Source organism: Natator depressus, chromosome 8 (genome assembly GCF_965152275.1).
Source record: "Natator depressus isolate rNatDep1 chromosome 8, rNatDep2.hap1, whole genome shotgun sequence".
NCBI classification, from domain to species: Eukaryota; Metazoa; Chordata; order Testudines; family Cheloniidae; genus Natator; species Natator depressus.
The window spans coordinates 78,729,753-78,749,711 of record NC_134241.1 but is presented as its reverse complement, the minus strand read 5'-3'; the positions used below and the strand labels follow the sequence as shown (position 1 = coordinate 78,749,711).

General features: G+C 42.1%; 1 protein-coding gene across 2 annotated transcripts in view; it reads right to left on the bottom strand.

Annotated features, from left to right (window-relative positions):
- The window catches only part of TTLL7 (tubulin tyrosine ligase like 7), a 106,866-nt gene extending 87,817 nt beyond the window's left edge, over positions 1 to 19,049 (bottom strand). The window contains exon 1 of one of the 2 annotated variants that reach the window (XM_074961428.1): positions 18,910 to 19,049. In XM_074961428.1, the coding sequence (XP_074817529.1) occupies positions 18,910 to 18,921 (12 nt within the window). In that variant the 5' untranslated portion in view covers positions 18,922 to 19,049. The remainder of the gene's footprint in view (positions 1 to 18,909) is intronic. The other variant, XM_074961429.1, reaches the window with a different exon arrangement.
- Between the last annotated feature and the right edge of the window lie 910 nt (positions 19,050 to 19,959).

Below are 19,959 nucleotides of genomic sequence, written 5' to 3'. Positions count from 1 at the left end.
AAGTGATTGGAAGAGTATTGTTGGTTGGTCTACCCCAGGGGTGGGCAAACTTTTTGGCCTGAGGGCCACATCGGGGTTGCGAAACGGTATGGAGGACCCGGTAGGGAAGACTGTGCCTCCCCAAACAGCCTGGCCCCCTCCCACTTCCTGCCCCCTGACTGCCCCCCTCAGAACTCCTGACCCATCCAACCCTGCTCCTTGTCCCCTGACAGGCCCCTCCCAGGACCGCTGCCCCTAACTGCCCCCCCGGGACCCCACCCTCTATCCAACCCCCCCTGCTCCCTGTCTCCTGACCACCCCCCAACCCCGCAGAACCTCCTGCCCCTTATCCAACCCTCCCTCCCCCCGCTCCCCATCCCCTTACCATGCTACTCAGAGTGGCAGGACAGACTTATTGGAAAGCCTGGGAGATGGGTGGGCGCAAGCCACACTGCCCGGCAGGAGTGGTGGGCCAGAGTGCTGCCCATGCAGTGGCGTGGCTGCAGGGGTGGGGGGAAAGCAAGGGAGGGGCCAAGGGCTGGCCTCCCCAGCCGGGAGCTCAAGGGTCCGTGGGCCATAGTTTGCCTACCTCTGGTCTACACTATCTATTGCCACCACTAGTGCAGCTGTGCTAGCGGTAGCAATGGTGGGAAATTTTAGGACAAAAATGTACTGTATACAAAGCTGTTTATATACAGGAGAACAAAGGGAAGAAATTAAATATTCCACAACAGGAAAAAATTAAAAAACAAACAAACAGTTTCTAATAACAACAGAACACCTTGGCTGGGGTTTTAAAGGGATCGGAAAGAGTTAGATGTCCACTTCCCATTGAATTTCTGTCGGAGTCAGATGCCTAACTAACCCTCCTTGGAGAATCCCAGCTTCTACCTATTTCTGCTTTGGGATCCTGAGAATCCAGTGGGCATTTTTTTAAACCCTCTAGTGTACACCTCATTCCATAGCATGTCAAACAATATGAAAAAATGCTATTCAACATCGCTCCCATTCTTTCAAACAAAAAGACAAACAAATCCACACAATTTTAAACCCAGCAGGCAGACACGTCAGAAGTACATAGAATTTAGTAGTACTGCCCAACTAATACACATATTGTACAAAAGCTATCCAAAAACCCTGCTAAGTGCTGAAAAATTAACTTTAGGGTACTAGCAAGAAGAGTCCGCCCATGTTCACTGCCATATTACTGCATAAAATCAATACAAAGTTGACTTCTTTATTGGTGGTTCGGACGAGTATTGATGTAAAATTAAAAAGACGCTTCAGCAGAACCGAAGAATCTTTTTTCATTTTCTTTAAATATATAATCAAAGAGAGAAGAACGAATATTTTAATTAACACCTTTCATCCCAAGGACCCAAAGTGCCTCGCAACCCAATTGTTTGAATTCAGTCTCACAACACCCTGCAAAATATTGCAGGACACTTCTGCCCATTCTATAGAACTGCAAACAGAGACAGAGAAACTGACTGACTTGTCCAAGGTTACAGAGCAAGTCAGTGGCAATACAAGGAATAGAACAAAAAAAATAATAATAATCCTAGCTCCCATTCCCTTGCTCTAACCCAGTAATACTCTGACTTCAGTGATTCAGGAGCCAACATTACCCACAAGAGCCACAGTAGTGTGAATTCATGGTTTCATTTACTATATATATTTTTTTTTTCACAGCAAAATGACTGACCAAGTATTCTACAATTGGTTAATAATATAGTAAAAGCATCCTAATAGGTTAATAACTTAGACTGGTTAATAATTAAATCAGTGTTTTAATATCATGTGCTGCAAAGAGCTGTAGGAGACACATTAAAGAGCCACTTGCGGCTCCTGAGCCCCAGTCTGAGTATCCCTGCTCTAACCACATCATCAGGAGCAGGAGCATCCATACGGAGGTCAAGGATACCCACAGCTCTCCTGGCTCTGTCCCTCCCACAAGGCTGCAATGCTTCCTCTGGATCCCACCAGCAGAGCAATGTGTGAATGTACTCCCAGGGTGGAGTTATTCTGATTCAGCAAGCAGAACTTCCAGATTAAGGCCTTGTCTACACTACACAGTTTTGTCAACAAAAGTCAGGTTTCATCGACAAAACAGTGGAGGTATACACACCTCCTGCCAATTTAAATCTCCAGCTATGCTGACAAAATAAACCCACCTCAGCAAGCAGCATAGAGCTTTTTGCAACAAAGTCAGAGCGACACACTTTCACAGTACTTGCTTATGTCACCCTAAGTGGCCTCCAGGAAGTATCCCACAATGCTCATCATGACCGCTCTGGTAAGTAGTTTCTACTTCATTGCCCTGCAGCCAGGTACACAGGCACGCACCCCTCCCATTTTAAAGCCCCATGAATTTTTGAAATTCCACTTCCTGTTTGCTCAGTGTGGACATCTCACATCACACCTTCCCAGCTGACCATGCCAGATTTCTGCAGCAAACAGGCTCCTGCGTGGAGTACACTGGAGTTGCTGCATCTGTTGGGTCTGTGGGGAGAGAAGTTTGTGAAGTTGCGGCTCCAATCCAGCCGTAGGAACTTTGACACCTATGAACAGATTGCTGGTGGCATGGAGGAGAAGGGGCACAAAAGAGACATGCAGCAGTGGCGTGCTAAGATCAAGGAGCGGAGACAGGCATACTAGAAGGCAAGAGATGCCAACTGTTTCTCCGGTGCAGCACTGAAAACATGCCACTTCTACAAGAAGTTGCATGGCATCCTCGGCGGCAACCCCACCTCCACCACCAAGTGCCCCGTGGATACTTCAGTGGGACTGGAGGCAGCAGCCAGCGGAGTCAACCCCGAGGACGAAGTGGTGGACAAGAAGGTCAAGTTGGAGGAGGATGTGGGACAGGCGATTGTCTGGTGGCATGGCGAGCCAAGACCTCTTTTTGTCTCTGGAAGGATCTTCCCAGACCCAGCAGACTGGCTAAAGTAGGAGCGGGGAGCTCTGGTAAGTATTCATTTTTCTTGAATAGTGCATCGTTACATGAGGTAGAGGTGTCCTTAATTTTGTTACATGGTGCACGTGAGAGAAGGAATCGAAATTAACAAGACTAGGTGCTGTTTGCATCGGCTTCATAGTCCTCTGTGCAGCTATGCAATAGGGGCTCTGCAGAAAAGTTTGTTAATGCACACTGAGATCTCCTGGGGATCCTGCCTAGAGGTCTCTAGGAAACTTTCCTGCAGATACTCTGTAACCCTCTCCTGAAGGTTCCTTGGCAGAGCTGCTTTGTTTCTTCCCCCATTGTTGGAAACTTTGCCGCGCCAATCAGCAATTACTTCTGGAGGAAACAAAGCAGCACACAGACATACCAACCTGCTCTGAAGCCACACACAGGCAGGAAATACACCCTTACATCTTTGTAAGGATGTAAGAAATGTTAATCTGTGTACTGCTGTTTAATAAACATTTAGTCTTACAAAGTTTTTATTTGTGACCTAGAGTGGTTGCAACAGAAATTCATACACAATGGCAATCAACACATTTGCAGACTACAGTTAACGCTCAGGCAGGAACCATTACAGGGCTTATTCAAGATGGCAAGTAAATAATGTCTAGCTCAATTCATTACAGAAAGACACACTACTGGGGCTCATTGTCAAAACGCTGCTTCAAAACCTCCCTGATTTGAATAGCCCCTCGTTGAGCTACTCTAATAGCCCTGGTGTCTGACTGCTCAAAATCAGCCACCAGGTAATCAACCTCAACACTCCACCCCTGGGGAAACTTTTCCCCCTTGGTTTCATAAATGTTATGCAGATCACAGCAGGCCGCTTTGACTATGGGAATATTTTCTTCATTGAGGTCTAACCTGCCAAAAAGGCAGTGCCAGCAACTGCTTAATCTGCCAAACGCACATTCTTCAGTCATTCTGCACCTGCTGAGCCTATTGTTGAAGTGTTCCTTGCTGCTGTCAACGTTTCTGGTGTACAGTTTCATCAGCCACAGGAGTAAGCGGTAGGGTGTCTTCTAGGATCACTATGGGCGTTTCCACATCCACTACTGGAGTCTTCTGGGCTGGAAAGAAAGTCCCTGCTTGCTGCTTTCTGCACAGGCCAATGTTCCTGATGATACGCGTGTCAAGCACCCTCCCTGACCATCCCATGTTGATGTTGGTGAAACGACCCCAGTGATCCACCAGCACCAGCAATACCATAGAGAAGTAGCCCTTTCTGTTGACATACTCCATCGCAAGATGGGCTGGGTCCAAGATTGGGATACGTCTGTATGTATTGCCCCACCACAGTTAGGGAATCCCATTTCCGCAAAACAATCCAATTGCCCACACATTGCCCAGAGTCACAGTCCTTCAGAGCAGGGGGCGATTAATGGCCCTGCACACTTGCATCAGCACAACCTCCACGGTGAACCTTCCAAATCCAAACTGATTCAGACTGACTGGTAGCAGTCTAGAGTTGCCAGCTTCCACACAGCGATCGCCACTTGCTTTTCCACCATTAGGGCAGCTCTCATTTTAGTGCCTTGCTCCTCAGGGTGGGGGCAAGCTCTACACATAATTCAAGGAAGATGGCTTTGTGCATACAAAAGGTCTGCTACCACTGCTCATCACCCCATGCCTGCATCAGAATCGGATCCAACCACTCGATACTTGTTTCCCAAGCCCAAAAGTGATGGTTCACCGTGTGCAGCTGCTCCATGAATGCCAACATAAATCTTGAATTGTTTATTTCCATGGCACACAGCACGGCAGGCAGCATGGATTCCTGTTCAGATTCGCAGCTCATGAAATACTGCGGGATCAGCTACGTTGTGTTCATAATGCTGATCACAAGACAGGATCCATGCTTTCAGGCAGAGATTGCAGGCGCAAAGTTTGTAGGAGCAGTTGAAAAATGACACAAAATGCAGTTGGAGGCCCTTGGAATTATGAGACGGAGAAAACTGTATCATGGAGGTGGTGATCCCGCCCCCATGATGCACTGCGATCAATTCCCAGAACTCCTAGTGGGAGAAAGTAGTGAGTTGCACAGTGGGATAGCCACCCACAGTGCCCAGCTCACAACACTGGATGTGCTCTGCTGACACAAGTAGCGTTGTGTGAACAGGCACAAGCGATAGAATTACAGAGGTTTATGATCCTCAACATAACTTAAGGTTTCAGAGTAGCAGCCGTGTTAGTCTGTATCCGCAAAAAGAACAGGAGTACTTGTGGCACTTTAGAGACTAACAAATTTAAGTTGACTTAACTCTGTAGCGTAGACATGGCCTAATTTCCATTCAGAAATTCAACCAGACCTGAGGGGAACATGCCATAAAGACCAGCTGCTTTTCTCTGGCCACAGACTTGGTTCCCCACAGCACTTGCTATGGAAAGGGATTTTTATGGTGCATTATCTGCAGGGGGAGAATAAAGCAAAATGCCTCCTTTCACCAACGCTTCACTACTTGGGCCCAAATGTGCAGGTAGAGCAGGCCAGAAGCTCCAACAACAAAGTATCCCATGACCAAGCTTTTCTCTTCTCAGCTTTGTTCTTCTTGGGGTTCAAGATGTACAGTTGATTTAAAAACTAAAACTTGAATATATAAAACAAAAGGAATCTAGCTCTTTCACAATGGCATGTGGAGCTCTGCCTCCTCCAAAGTCTCTTCCTTCTCACTAAAAGGGAGCTGGTTTACAGAATCTCCTTTGAATGCCTGATTGGCTTCCAATCACTCAGCACTGCTTCATTTCTCCACTCTATCCACTGTCGGAGATCTAAGCAGGAATTAGCATCTATCTGTTGGTAATGAGTGCAGACCCCTGTCACAGCTACATTTTGCTACACTCCACACTATACAGTAGAAGGCAGCATGTGATCAAAAGCCTCTGAAAAATTCCTTTATTTACTGAAAAAAATGCAATACCTGAAGCATAAAAAATAAAGTATATCAAACTTTCCACACACAAATTGTTTTACCTTTGTGCTGAGAAAAATGAAGCAGCATGAGAATTTTCTGCCCAAAATGGGTAATTTTTTTAGGAAGCGCCTGAAAACACAGCACAGAATAAATGTGCTTTCTCAGCCACAACTGTAGCATTACTAGTGCCACTCTATAATATTGAACAGCTCTATTTATAGACTAACCTCATGCTGTCTCTAAGCTACAAACAATGAACGTGCTGACAGTGACACTGTAGGTTTTTCTGAATTCGTAGTTTAAAATAACTACAAAATTTGAGATGACTGACCTAAGCATGCCCATTTCTCCTCATGTCTTTAATCACAGCAGTGATGCAGTTCCAATTAGGGAGCAATGATGAAAAAACACTACCTTTAGTCTTCTTCTCTCTTGGTCTGGAAAGATTTTCTTTTTAATAGCAAAATTCACTGTGTGTTTGAAGCAACGTTTAGGAAAGGTGTCCAGGACAGATTTCCACCCACCCAAAGCCAATCATCCTTACGAGAAGAAAAAGTCATTATGATATGAGTCCAAGGAAATATTGGCAAAAGCAAAGAAACAGAAAAGAAGGAGGGGAAATGCTGGAGCAAGCCCTTACCCAATATCAGTATTAAGACTCCATTTGCTGATGCTATACTCCAATTCTTTCACTATAGCCTATAGGGATATTACTGTGCTGGTTTTCAGATGCTAAAAATAACAAACAAATGTCAATCCAAGGACAAAGCTGGAAGGAAACATGCATTAATGTAACCAAAGAAGAATATACTTAGCTTTTTGCTCCTAAGCAAAGATGAAAATAACTTTGTCAACACATAGCCAGGTCTAAACTACAGGGAAAGCCCCCTCATGAATAAATATCAATTGTGCTTTACATTTTTAAAAGGCTTGCTCTGTCCTTCATGAAAAACTACCAATGTTTCCCTTTAGACCACTCTTTCCAGTACCCACACTAAGGAGTTTTCTTTCTAGATAAGGTGTTAATGTAGCCCTTCAACAGAACAACCTCAGGCCCTACTCAGTTATCTGAGACCCCACCCATTACAATTCTCACACGCCATGCTGAACCCCCCACTTTAGACCTCAATCCCTGTTTCCCAACACAACCTAGTGGAGTTAAGAGTGCAGCATGACATCTCTTCTCCGGAGGTGAAATCCTGGCTCCAATGGAAAAACTTCCATTTACTTCAGTAGGGCCAGGATTTCACTCCTAATGATTCAGGTGGTAACGGACTCAAACTCAGACCACAGCATGGTACTGGGTGCGGTCTACAAGACTACCACATTGGCCCACAAATGTGAAATACAAATATAAAAGTTTCTACTTGCTATACATAGCTGTATTCTTCCATCAATTATCAAGTAAGCAAGTCACCAATTTAAATTTTCAGTGCATTGATAGATGTTAGACCTCTTATTGAGTTCCCTGAAAAATAAATAAAGCCAGAAATCTTATTTTCCCTGACATTTACTCTGAAGGCAAACAGAAGCAAATGATTCTCCAATTAAAATGATTTTTCTTTGTTAACTCTTGGGCTTATGGGGCATCTTGACCAATGTTAAAATGAAAGGATGTACGGACCAAGTCCTGGGAGAAAGAGATTAAAAAAGAGAAAGACGGAACCTCAGTGGCACTGTCCCAAAATATAAAATACTCAAACATTCATTAAAAAGGTAACGTCTTTAATTAGCCTCAATTCAGATTTAAAGTACTGTCCATAAAGCAGATACGGTTTTGCCCCACATAAGTGAGTGTTTATCTAGGCCACACCTGCAGCTCATATTTATAAATCCTGCCTTTCAAACAGAGATATTCTTAAAGAAATACCCATACTGCTTTGTATTTTAAGCTATAATAGCTTTGCATATGGAAAGGGAAATAGTACTATCATCAAATTCAGTGACTTCACTCTGGAGACACTGAGCAGCTCAAATTAAAGCTGCTGACACTGAAGGTTTTAGAACGGTAGCAGGCATGATGCCCACTTTAATTATTCCTTTAAAACATAAATTAAGTAAGGGGAAATAATGTTCCTATGCATATAATCTGCATGAAGGCATGGAGCTAACCAATTCTGACTCTGACTGCAAATATCAGGCAGAATGGAGAACAGACTGCTGTCAAATTCAAGAGGCCTGATTCTCCATTGTCTTGCAGGTTGTCTCATCAGAGACATGAAGGCAAAGGGAACGTGATGTGTGTCTAAATATTAGTACTGGTGTAAATGAGTGGAGAATTCTGAATTGGTAGAGTTTTAAATCTGCTTTGTACAGGTGTAAATGACCACCTATTCCATGGAGTTTCTGCTGCATGTTCTCTTTTAGAAGGAAGGGTTTGAGGCCCTGCATGACAAGCAAAAGGCAAAGCCTCTAATCCCCATGAAACCTGAAGATTCATGAACACATCCTATGGATCCCAGAGTCTCCACAGATAGAACTTGACTAACTCAGCCATGCTCCCACAGACTTTCCTGAGAGTGCAAAGCATCCATCTCTCAACATGGTGCAATTGTGGAGTAGCTAGATGACTTTTTGCTCAGATGTCCACCAGATTTAAATGGGAGCCTCCTTCCACATTCCATGATCCTCCCTTCCCTGCCTCATTCCCAGTTACCTGCACTTCTCTTCTCATTCACCAGCAGAATGCATTAGGCCCAAAATCACCAGAACTGGAATGTGTATTTTTAACTAGTCACACTACTCCCTCTGTCCAGCTCATTTTATAAATTATTTGAAAAGTTATTATTACTTTCAGAAAGTGTTAATTGCACTTTCATGCTTATTTTGCAGCATAATATTTAGCTCATAGACCGTACAGGTGAGCATTCAACAAGATACTGAGATTAAAAGTGGCAAAGTATTATAATTAGTGAAAGATGAGAGTAATAAATACAAGAGGTATCAATCTGTGCAATCAAAAGTATGCCTTTTCCCAAATGGTTTTGTCTTGACCACAGAATTGCCACACAATCACAGCTCTTCATATTGTGGATTAGTGTACAATTACTGAGACATTAAATTTGGAGCAATGGACAAAAATCAGTCCAGTATTGCGCACACAGTAATGTATGATGAATGTGAGTCTGTGCTCATTTAAAGTCATCTTTATACCACTATGTAGTTGCATAATGATACAATATTTATGTAACAAGATACATAATATATGCTGTGAGGCACATGATAATAAGGGAATTGGTGAATTTGTTGTTGTAATAAATCACATTTTAAATCTAATAAAAGTCTTCTTTTTTAAAAATGCACATTTCCTAAAATGCCTTCATTACCATTTTACACTAACTTCTGCTGCAATAAATTCCAAAGTAGTGTTTGTTTAGAATTACATGATTACAATAGTTTAGTTCATTATGGCCAACGAACGAATGGTTAGTAACACTAAAGAGTAAATCAATTCAACAACAAACCATTATTTTAAATAACTACTGGAACCTGAAGGTATGCCTCTATCTATCTGTTTCCTGACTAGGGACTAAAATGCATTAAGAAGTTATTTCACTTAGCAACTTAATAACCTGCACTTACAGAAAAAAATTGTTTGCAACAGAAATAGGTAATGGAATGTAGCACTGCAGTTTACTGCTATTACTTATATTTTAGAGCTCTCTTTAACTATCCAGGTTCTATAGCTTCTATTATTTGAGGGGAAGAAGATAGATGATTATGCACCTGTTTCCTTAAACTTTTTACAGTGATTACTAAACACTGGACCAAAGCCATTCCTTGTGTAACTCCATTTACTAACTTTACTTTCTATAAAAAGTGATCATGTACTCATGTTGATGACAGTGATATTTAACAAAGCACGTTACAGCATTACATTCTCACTTCAATTTTTGGTGGGTTTTTGTTAACCTTTATTATGTAGCTTCACAATAATCATTATGGTGCTGTAAGTTCTTTGGGGAAGAGAAAGTCTTTTTGCTCTGTGTTTGTACTGTGCCTACTACTACGGGCTCCTGATCCATGACTGCAGTTCCTAGGTGTTATCACAGTACAAGTAATTAATAATAATGTTCCATTTTATCTGTTTGCTATGGACAAATCTACAAGTCATAACCTAACTGAAGATGGCTGAAACTAAATCAGCCTTTTCTGGCTTGCCATTTATTCCATAAGTCATTGAACAAGTAACATAGCTGTGTGTCCTACATTTAGGACCACAACAATTATCCCAACCTCCGTCAGTGAAATAAAGGGTGAACATTCAGAAACATGGCAACAGAAGAAAGCAAAGAAAAAGAATTTTATTTAAAAAAGAATGATGAGAGTAAAATGACCGTTTAGGAAATCTGTTATTCGATATGGAGTGTTTCTTCTCTAGGCTACTGGTTCACATCTGGACCAGGTTAACAGTAAGTAAAAAATCATGGCACCTACCAGCTGGTTGTTGATCTCAGTCCATTTCCCAGTCCACACAACTCAGTCCACATCACTTAAACCACCACAAAAATGGATACTGATAAGTGCTGTTTTGGGCATTGTCAGAAGATAGTACAGTACAAAGGATAACGTGCTTGAGAATGACTTAATCTTTTACTCTTTAGAAGTGTCCTCGGTAAGGGACATAAGCAAGGCAACATGGGTAGGTGTGTACTGTGGATAAACAGAACTTCAGTATCTCAGACTGTTAATGTTGTACCTTTTAAGGGGACTATATTTTCTTTAATAGTTTTCTATTTTCCACACAAGAGAAAGACAGTCTTCTACTATAGTTTATTTAATATGCTACTTCTTCTTTTCTCCTTTAGTTTATTGTTGTCTTAACAGGTATCCAATTATTTAGTGTCCAACAATAGTAGCAGAGCACAGAAATACAATTGTTTGCGAAAGCTATGTGAAATATTCATATGTAATATGATAGTGCTTTCTTAAAGGAGAAATGTATTCTACCTAAAATTATGGTTTCTCATACTAAGTCACCAATCTAGAGGATACTTCTGGGTCTGGTCTGCCCGCACTGCAGACAGAAGTAGCAGCCTGAAGAATTTTGACCCCATGGTCAGTTTGTAGGCAGGAAGTGGTTCAATCCCAGCATCTTCCAAAACCAATATTGTTTGAAACACACATTAAGCTGAGGACAGGTCTGATGCATAACTGAGAGATGAATGGGTCACAAACAGTAAGGTGTAATAATATGTTTCTGAAATAAGATGCACAGAACAGTGTTGCCAACTCATAATTTTATCATGGGTCTCAATATTTGATGCTTAGAGTCCGAACTGCTGGACCCATGTTATTACGTAAGAATCTCTGTTTCATTTTTTCTTCTCCCCCACCCCTCCTTTTCCCCACCCCTCATTTTATTAAGTTAAGAGAAAAGAAAAGTTTCTCACCCTCATGGTTAGAGAGAAAAGCTGGAAAATGTGAACCCATAAGGCTCAAAAAAACAAAGCAAAATATAAAGGACCCAAAATTTATTTTTTTAAATCTTCATTTTTAAGGGGGCTGACTCATGATTTTTCAATGATTTGTAATTGGAGTAGTAATTGATAATAATACTGATGTAAGATCACATTATGCTACTGCAGAATGTCTACATTAGGGAGTGCACAGAATTGTAATCAATGTCCTTAATGTAAATAAGGCCATAGCTAACGTTCCAATTGAGTCCCTATTTTAAGCACATTTTGCCACATACTGTCCCCTGCCCTCCAAGACCCATTTTTAAAAAAGAAAAAAAAATCAGATTCAAAATGAATAAGTTACATTTGGGATCAAGGTGGAATTTTTTTACCTAACTGAAAGTGAATTAAACAAAGGGGTCTCTGTTTTATGATTTTATCAGAGTACAAAAAAACCCCGCACTAATTAACATAAGAACATAAGAACGGCCACACTGGGTCAAATGAATGGTCTGTCTAGCCCAGTATCCTGTCTTCCAACATTAACCAATTCCAGATGTTTCAAAGGGAGTGAACAGAACAGGGCAATTACCAAGTGATCCATCCCCTGCTGTCCAGTTCCAGCATCTGGCAGTCAGCGGCTTAGGGCCTCCCATAAAATGGGGCTGCAACACTGTACATCTTGGCTAATACCACTGATGATTTATTTATTTATTTTGCCAATTTTATAGCAAAAAATGGAAAGGAGAAAGATAAACCTACTTTACTGGACTCTTCTGGTTGAGATCCTGCGCACAAGTCTAAAGATTAGTTAATTACATTCCAATTATAAAACTGATTAATATTGTAACACTAATGTAAAAATAGCTCATTGGTTCCAACAAGCTTGAAGGGGGCCACCTAGTGTTTGCAGAGAAAAAGCTGGAGAGCATCCCCATAACAAGCCTCTTAAACTTTGAAGAGAGGGAGGATTAGGGGACCCCCAAAGAGCCTCATAATACTTATGGGGATCCCATTAGCCTCCGAATGCCTGCAGCTTGGATTTTGAAAGGTCCCTTCTACCCTGCCCCCAAGCCAGCTTGCTAAGAGTCAAGATTAACATGGAGCTCACAAGCCTCCAAACCTTGTGGTTGGGAAGACCCTGATCAGCCTCTTAAATTTTGACAGATTGGATGCACTTGTACAGGTGTAGTGAACTTCCCTAACATTTTCAGAAATGGGCTCCCTGCATGTGGGCCTCAGGAGGTACACAGGAATGGAAGGAGCCATGCCCTACCACATTTGCTTTCCTTTCTCAAGTCTCTTCCCCATCCGGGAGACCTAATAAGGTGCCCAAAAAGGGATCCCTTCTCTTGCATAGTTCCCAAGATTATCAGGAGTGGGAGATCCACTCCTACAGATTTCAGGAAGTTAGCAAGAAGGAGGAAAATGAGCCCTCTCTACCTCAATACCTGCTTTCCCTACTCCCATTTTAGGACATTTAAAAAACTAAGGGACTTGCAGACAAAAACAACTTTACGGTGAAGTTAAGGCAGAGCATACATATCTAAGGGTAAATCTCCCTATAATAATGTGGCCATTTGTAAAACCACTCCATTAAAAAGCAAGGAAATTCAAAGTTAAAGTTGGACTTACAAGAAACCCAGACATCTGAAAGCATGGACTTACATGGGTATGATACCCAAACTACCTTATCTCTGCCTTTGAGGCAATGCACTTAAAAAAAAAACACCTAAAAATGTATACTACCTTATCCATCAATAATAGAGACCTTCATCTTAACAGTGATCATAAGAACAAGAATGCCTTATTATTAATCAATGATTGTACCACGTCTGGTCTTTTTTAAGACAACCCACAAGAAAAAGAATACTCTGCTGTTTTTTCAATCAGAAATGTATTCGTTCATTCCTTTTTAAGAGCCTGATCCAAAGCCCTTTGTGTATCCTATTTTATAATATAGATTAAATCAAAGATTCACATTTAACAAGAAATTGTGGCTCAATCCTGGCGACAATAATGACTGGTAGTAAGCACTGCATTCAGTAGTATGCATTAAGCATCCACATCTCATCCTCAATATTTACTATGTCTTTCACTGCTAGCAAATATAAAGATCTTAGAAAAAAACTTAAATATATAACCGATTACAAGATGATTTATTATCCCACCATTTGTGACTTGTTCTTCTTTCTCGGCTTCAGACATGGCCATAGCTTATTCTGTGTTTCCAATTCTAACATTACTGGCTTTGGAAGATGCTGGGAGTCAACCACTTCCTGCCTACTAGTTGAGCATGGGCTCCAAAATTCTTCAGCCTGCTGCCTCTGTCCGCATTTCTAGCAGATCAGACCCAGTAGCATTTTCTAGACTGGTGATGTCCTTATTATTTATTATTTGTGTTACTTTCACGCTCAGGAGCCCTAATCCTGAACCAGGACCCCATTGCACTAGCAATGTGAGAACCCCATAGTTATAGGTAAGAATACACTTCTTTAAGAAGCATCTAGAATATCATATATTATTTTCTGAAAACAATTTTATTTCTCTGCTCTAGTATATTTTTAATAGTGCATCATTGTCCTATCTCTGCAAATAATACTTTCAGATGCTGCTTTCATGAACATGAAGTTGCTGACAATACCCTTGTTTGCAATGTGGCAGAGACCCTGGTAGAAAACAGCCTTCTGTGTTTGTCCTATGAAGTGCTATTTTGAGCCTATTCTATTCCTGTAGGAAACCTTTACCCTGGAAATTAGACAAGGCACAAAGCATCTTGTACAGTCATTCTGCACATTTTGATATATTCACTAGAATCCATGCTTTCCCCCCCTTCCCTTGAGAAGGAATTTCTGATCTCCTGACTGTGAAGATAGCCCTTCCAATGAAGTGCTGCTAAGAAATACAGTATCAAGCACTGGTTTTATTATAAGGAGCAACAGTGCCCAAATTAGGTTTTTACTTTGCAAATACATATCAAAGATACACACACAAAAGTCTCACATTTGTTTGGTGGAATGTAATAATATATATTTGAACTCTGGCATCAAATATTTGTATTTAGGTTATCAGGTATATTGCTTAAACTGATGTGCAGTTTAAGACCATATGAATTACAAAAAGAAGCTTTACAGACGACAGATGTTGGTCTACCAGCAGGAAGCTGATAAAGAAGTTCTCTTTCATGTCCGTGGATTTCATTTGTTCTAAATTTGAGCATTCACTAAATACTACTGCTAAGAAATGACCCCACCGTAACCTCGCCCTTCTCTGCAGAGACCTAGTTGGGCACTCTAATATAACTTACATACGCTATTTTTAAATGGACTTCCGTCCACACACACATACACACATCAGTAACGAGTAAATTTTATTCTGAAAACCAGCTGATTTGTTAAAAATACAGTATGCTCAAAGACAAAAAGATGTGCTTGCTCATCATTCTTCAGGTGAAATGACAATCCTTAGATGTTCTAACATAAATTATTAAATCAGCTGCATTTATGAAGCTCTTCATAACAGTCTAAACTGACCAGAAGCATTTGCTGCATCCCATTTGGGGCTCAATCCTGAAACCACTACCTGTGCCAATGAGATCAATCATATTATCATGTAAGTCATTATTTGTGAGAAAAAGGATTACTGGACGGGGGCCTTCTTTGGAGCATTTTTTACATAAGTTGTACTCCAACTCTTAACACAGCCAAATAGCAGGAGAGAGAGAGAAAAAAAAACTGATATAGGCAGAGTCTCCCACTCCCTTCTCCTCCGCCCCCCAGCAGCCGCAAAGGCTAATATTACACCTCTGTGGGGAGAAGACCCTACCTGCGCATCACATATAAGCATGAAAGGAGAGAGGGTGAATAAGCACCTTTGACTTTGTGTCCTTTCTGTTCTGGGTAACTGAAAGGGCCCCTTCTGATGTCCGTCCTCCCCTAGAACGACCTCCACCTCCTCCTCCTCCTCCCCGTGGCTGGCAGGGAATGATGCTGAATCACGATCAGCAGCTGTTCCGCATCTGGCGTCTCCCTTGGACGCCCATCTCCCCGCAGCAGAGGCTTCGCACCCCTGCACCTTTGCTACCACAGGGGAGCTGGGAGGAGGAGACGGTTCGGGATCTCTGGGTAGAACCACCCCACCCGGCTGCTACAGCCGCCCCGCGCTGCGCCCGGGAGGGGGTGAAGGGCAGTGGGGAGGGCCCGGGATTCACTGGTTTCTTACCTGTACCTTGAGGCTGAGGGCCCCCCCCCCCCCACTCCGGGGCTCTGCGCTCTGCAGGGTCGCTGCGCTGCGCCAGCCCGCCTGCGCTCGTGCCGGCGTCTGGGGTCCCCCCCCCGGCCAGCAGCACCTGCCCCGGAGCCCGCCCAGGCTGGACGCTGGAGGCAGCAGCAGCAGGCGGGGACAACTGGGCTGCCGGAGCAAACCATTCGCGGGCGAGGGGGTGGCGGAGACGGGCTGGCGGGGCCGGTGGGTGCGCGAGGCAGCCGGCGGTGGCCCCCGAAGGGCGGGCGAGGGCCGCGGAGCGGGCCCCGCGGCCGGGATGTGTCTCAACTCCCCCGCCGCACGGGCTAGCGGGACCCCTCGGATGCTAGCGCTGCTGCTGCCCCCTCCCCCCGCGCCGGGCTGCTCCATGCGGAGTAGCTCTCCCCATCACTGCTCTTCCCCCGGACCCGTGCGCCAAGCAAAGCAAAACTGATCGGGGGTGGGAACCTTCCCATTAGGATGTGATCTGCCTGTAGGTCAGTGGCTCTCACCAAGGGCACAGGGACCTCTGGGGGTACGCAGGTGATGGCAAGGGTTCAGGTAAGATAGACATGACGTGCCTGGAGACTTTGTTGTTTTAAAATCCTTTCCCCTCAATACTTTGTTCCTACTGTTAAAGTAAGCAATACTCTGGTTCTAAGAAGGCTGTCTGGTCACTACAAGACACCGCTGGTTGCAGACTGCCGACGGGAAGAATTGCAGGTGCCAAGCCCAGTTGGATAGGCTGGGTAAACACAGTGAATACACCAGGTACCATAGCCCAGGGCATGGTCTAAAAGTGGGAGACTTGTGGAATTCCACCCCAGGAGAGCTAAAGGCACGAGACCTGAGAGAACGCTCCGAGGCAGACCAAGAAAGGGGGAAAGTTGCAGCTAGCCCTGCAGCAGTGACAACTTCATCTCTCAGTTGCCCATCTGTAAAACGTATGAGTGTTGTGACAAATTCATTCATATTTATGAGATGCTGAGCTACCATAAGAATGCAGCCATACAAGAATATGCAAGATAGGTAGACTGGAAATTTAGTGCAAAGAGTTGCCCCTTGACTGCAGGGTGGAAATCAATACAAGAGTCAGGGGATAAGAAGGGGGGTGCTATGCTGGAGTGAGGCTGGGTGCCAGACAGGGTATAGGCTAAAGCAAGACTGGGACAGGACTGGAATGGGCTCAGGCAAGGCTGAGATCGCCTAACTTAGGCCATAGTAGTATATGGGAGACTAGACTTCAAACAAGAAGAACCCTCACAATAAAATTTCTAATTTCTAATGATTTAAGAAAATTATTGTTGCCCCCTTTTGACTTGAGTAGCTAGTCAGTGTTCAGGGCTATGAATGGGAGTAGAAATTGATGGTGGAGACTGGTATTTTGTTTGATGCATTTTTGTTTATTTACTAGGCATGTACAAATCCTACTTCTGTGAACATGGGAGGAACCAAAGGCCAACACAGTAGTTTCTTAGCTTACCACCCCCCAACCCCCCTCATGCCTCTTTAGTCAGCCCGGACCCAAAAGCTCTCTCTGCCTTCTTCCAGGACCACACCCTAGTTACAGCCTTTTGTTTTGATTTCTTCAGATTTTCTGTCACTTTCTAGTTCTGTCTTTTACATTCTCTCTCCCCCTCCTCCCAACAATACTCAGTTCAAGCCCCTCTACCCACACAGTTTAAAACTCCTGGTGGGGTCACAGCACTTTTATCTTAGGTGGAGGTTTGTGATTAATTTATCCTTACAGTTATGTTACTTGGCAGGTGTTCTCATATCCATCAGTTTCAATCGGGTTTCAACTCAATCCATAACAAGGTTTCACCTAGATCATAACATTATTCTTGTATCACAATCTACCTTTGTTTTTGGTGTCATAGATTTGCATTACATTACCTAATAAGGCAACAAATATTACAAACTAGAGTATAACACCCATATTCTGAATAATTTTCTGCTTCTGAACAACTATTTTCCTTTTTACAAAACACCATTATGTAACCTAGACATAGCTCAAAATTACCCTTGTGAGCTGGAGCTCTCAGAGATGTAAGTTCTGTATTGCAGATTCTTATATTCTCTAGCATTGTCTGATCCCCCCAAAATGAAAGATTTCAAAAGCATCAACTTTGCTCAAATTTTACCCCGAAATGTTGATTCTGAGCTAAGAACCTATAACTGAAGTTCAGCCTATAAGAATTCTGTTTTCAAAGATATAAAACCCTGGAAATAGTGTAGTTAGGAAAGTCACTACACAATCCTAAATATCCACCACAAATGAAGTACTGTAACAGGCAGAGTTAATAAACCTATCTCTTATAACCAAGTAGATTTCATTATCACCTTGATTGTTTATACAACAAAAGCAACAACATTTTTTAGGCTTGACAAGGTACATAAGAACGGCCCTACTGGGTCAGACCAAAGGTCCATCTAGCCCAGTATCCTGTCTTCTGACAGTGGCCAATGCCAGGTGCCCCAGAGGGAATGAACAGAACCGGTAATCACCAAGTGATCCACCCCCTGTCAAGGTATGTCAGACTTGGATGGGAAACTTCCATATTCTATATGGAAAGGTAATCATTTCTTGATTTCATAAGCACATGTTCTACTTAGTTCTTTCCTGGTTATCATCAAATACATTTAATATAAATATGCTGAGTTAGCTTTATACTTGCAGAATGGATTTGACTTACATCTGTAATTGAAAATCAAAAACTTTATCTGAAAAAGTTGGATACAACGCAGCATTTTTTAAAATTCCTGTTCAGTTGTTCTTGTACTGATGTGCACTAACATTAGCTGCTCACCGGGAAGGGAAATGCTAGTTGCACCTTATTTATCGGGCACAGCGGATGAGAGTATCACTAGTGTTAGTGCACTGGAAGATGTGAAACTGTTTTGGTGTGTATTTGAGATTTCAGTTTTATCTGTGCTCTGTACCAGAATCAAAAATGCAATAAAAAGAATGAGTGTATAAGTAATTGGTTAAAGGGCTTTTGATGCATTAATTAAGTTGTGAATTCTAACCCACATTATTGGTTTTATTTAGGCATTTAAAAATACAACTCAAATTTACAAACCTTAGTTAAAAATTGTTGTGTGTTAAACAGAATTATAAGTAAGAGTTACATTTTATAGTGATGAAGATATTGTGAATATCCTGGAACAAAGGGACAGATCCTCAGCTAGTATAATAGAGCTATGTTGATTTATGCTAGCCGGAGATCTGGCCCACAGATGCATAGGAAGGCAAGTTTTATGGAACATGGACCAAACATTTTACATTCCAATGTCTTATTCATGTCTGTGAACAGTGACATAAAAAGGAACCCTGTCTCTGTAAAAGCATACTACACAACAACTTACTCCAAAATCCCATAAAGAAACAATATTTAAGATCAAATACCTTATTTTGCATAACAGGCACGTTTTCTTGATAGCAGAATCTTCTTCACCTTAAAGAGTGAGAAAGCAATGTAGAAAATCTTACAAACTTGTCATATAAAAATCTGAAGGAATCAAGCTAATTTTTCTGGCATCGCTCCTGGTGTTCTGCATCTGCTTTGAAAAACAAACAAACAAACAAAAAAACCCACATGATTAAAAGCATGAGAAAAATGTAATGTTTTTCTCTGTGTATCACATACTGGCTTTCTATAAAATGGCAAAAATTAATTCTACACAAACCTTTTCCTTTACCAAAAATTTCTAAAGAAAGCCTCAATCTGAATCTGCTGCTAACCTTCCATATCCATTGAAGGTACAAGTGAGCAATTTTTTATAGTAATTGAATGTTTTCTTTCAATATTTTCACATAATTTTGCATTTTCAATATTTTTAAAGAATTGCAGAACGGAAAAGATGTATTTGGTCATCCAGTGCATCTTCCTACCTGTTTAGGATTGGTTCTTACAGTATATTTACTGATGCATTATCCAACATAGTTTTCAATTTCTCGAGCAGTGGAACTTCTGCTTCTTCCCTAACCTAATCAATCTTGCGGTAGTATTCGTCCTACATAAATCAAAACAATGTAAATTTTTAAAAAGTAGAAATTAACTGTTTAGATTTTTCTTTAAAGAGAAATATGTTGAATGTGGAGGGGTGAGAAATTTTCATTGCCAAATATCTCTTCAGCTGCTGGAAGAGGGAGGTAAGGCATATTCACAATTAATAAAATATAGAATTGTAGGACTGAAAGGGACATTGAGAGGTCTTCTTGTCCAGTCCCTGTACTCAAGGCAGGACTAAGTATTATCTAGATCATCCCTCACACGTGTTTGTCTAAATTGCTCTTAAAAACTGCCAATGACTGAGATTCCTCAACCTCCCTGGGCAATTTATTCCTAATGCCCAGCCTAAACTGCCCTTGCTGCAATTTAAGCCCATTGCTTCTTGTTCTGTCCTTTCTAGGCAGTCATTTTCCATTTTGTATGTGTGCAACTGATTGTTCCTG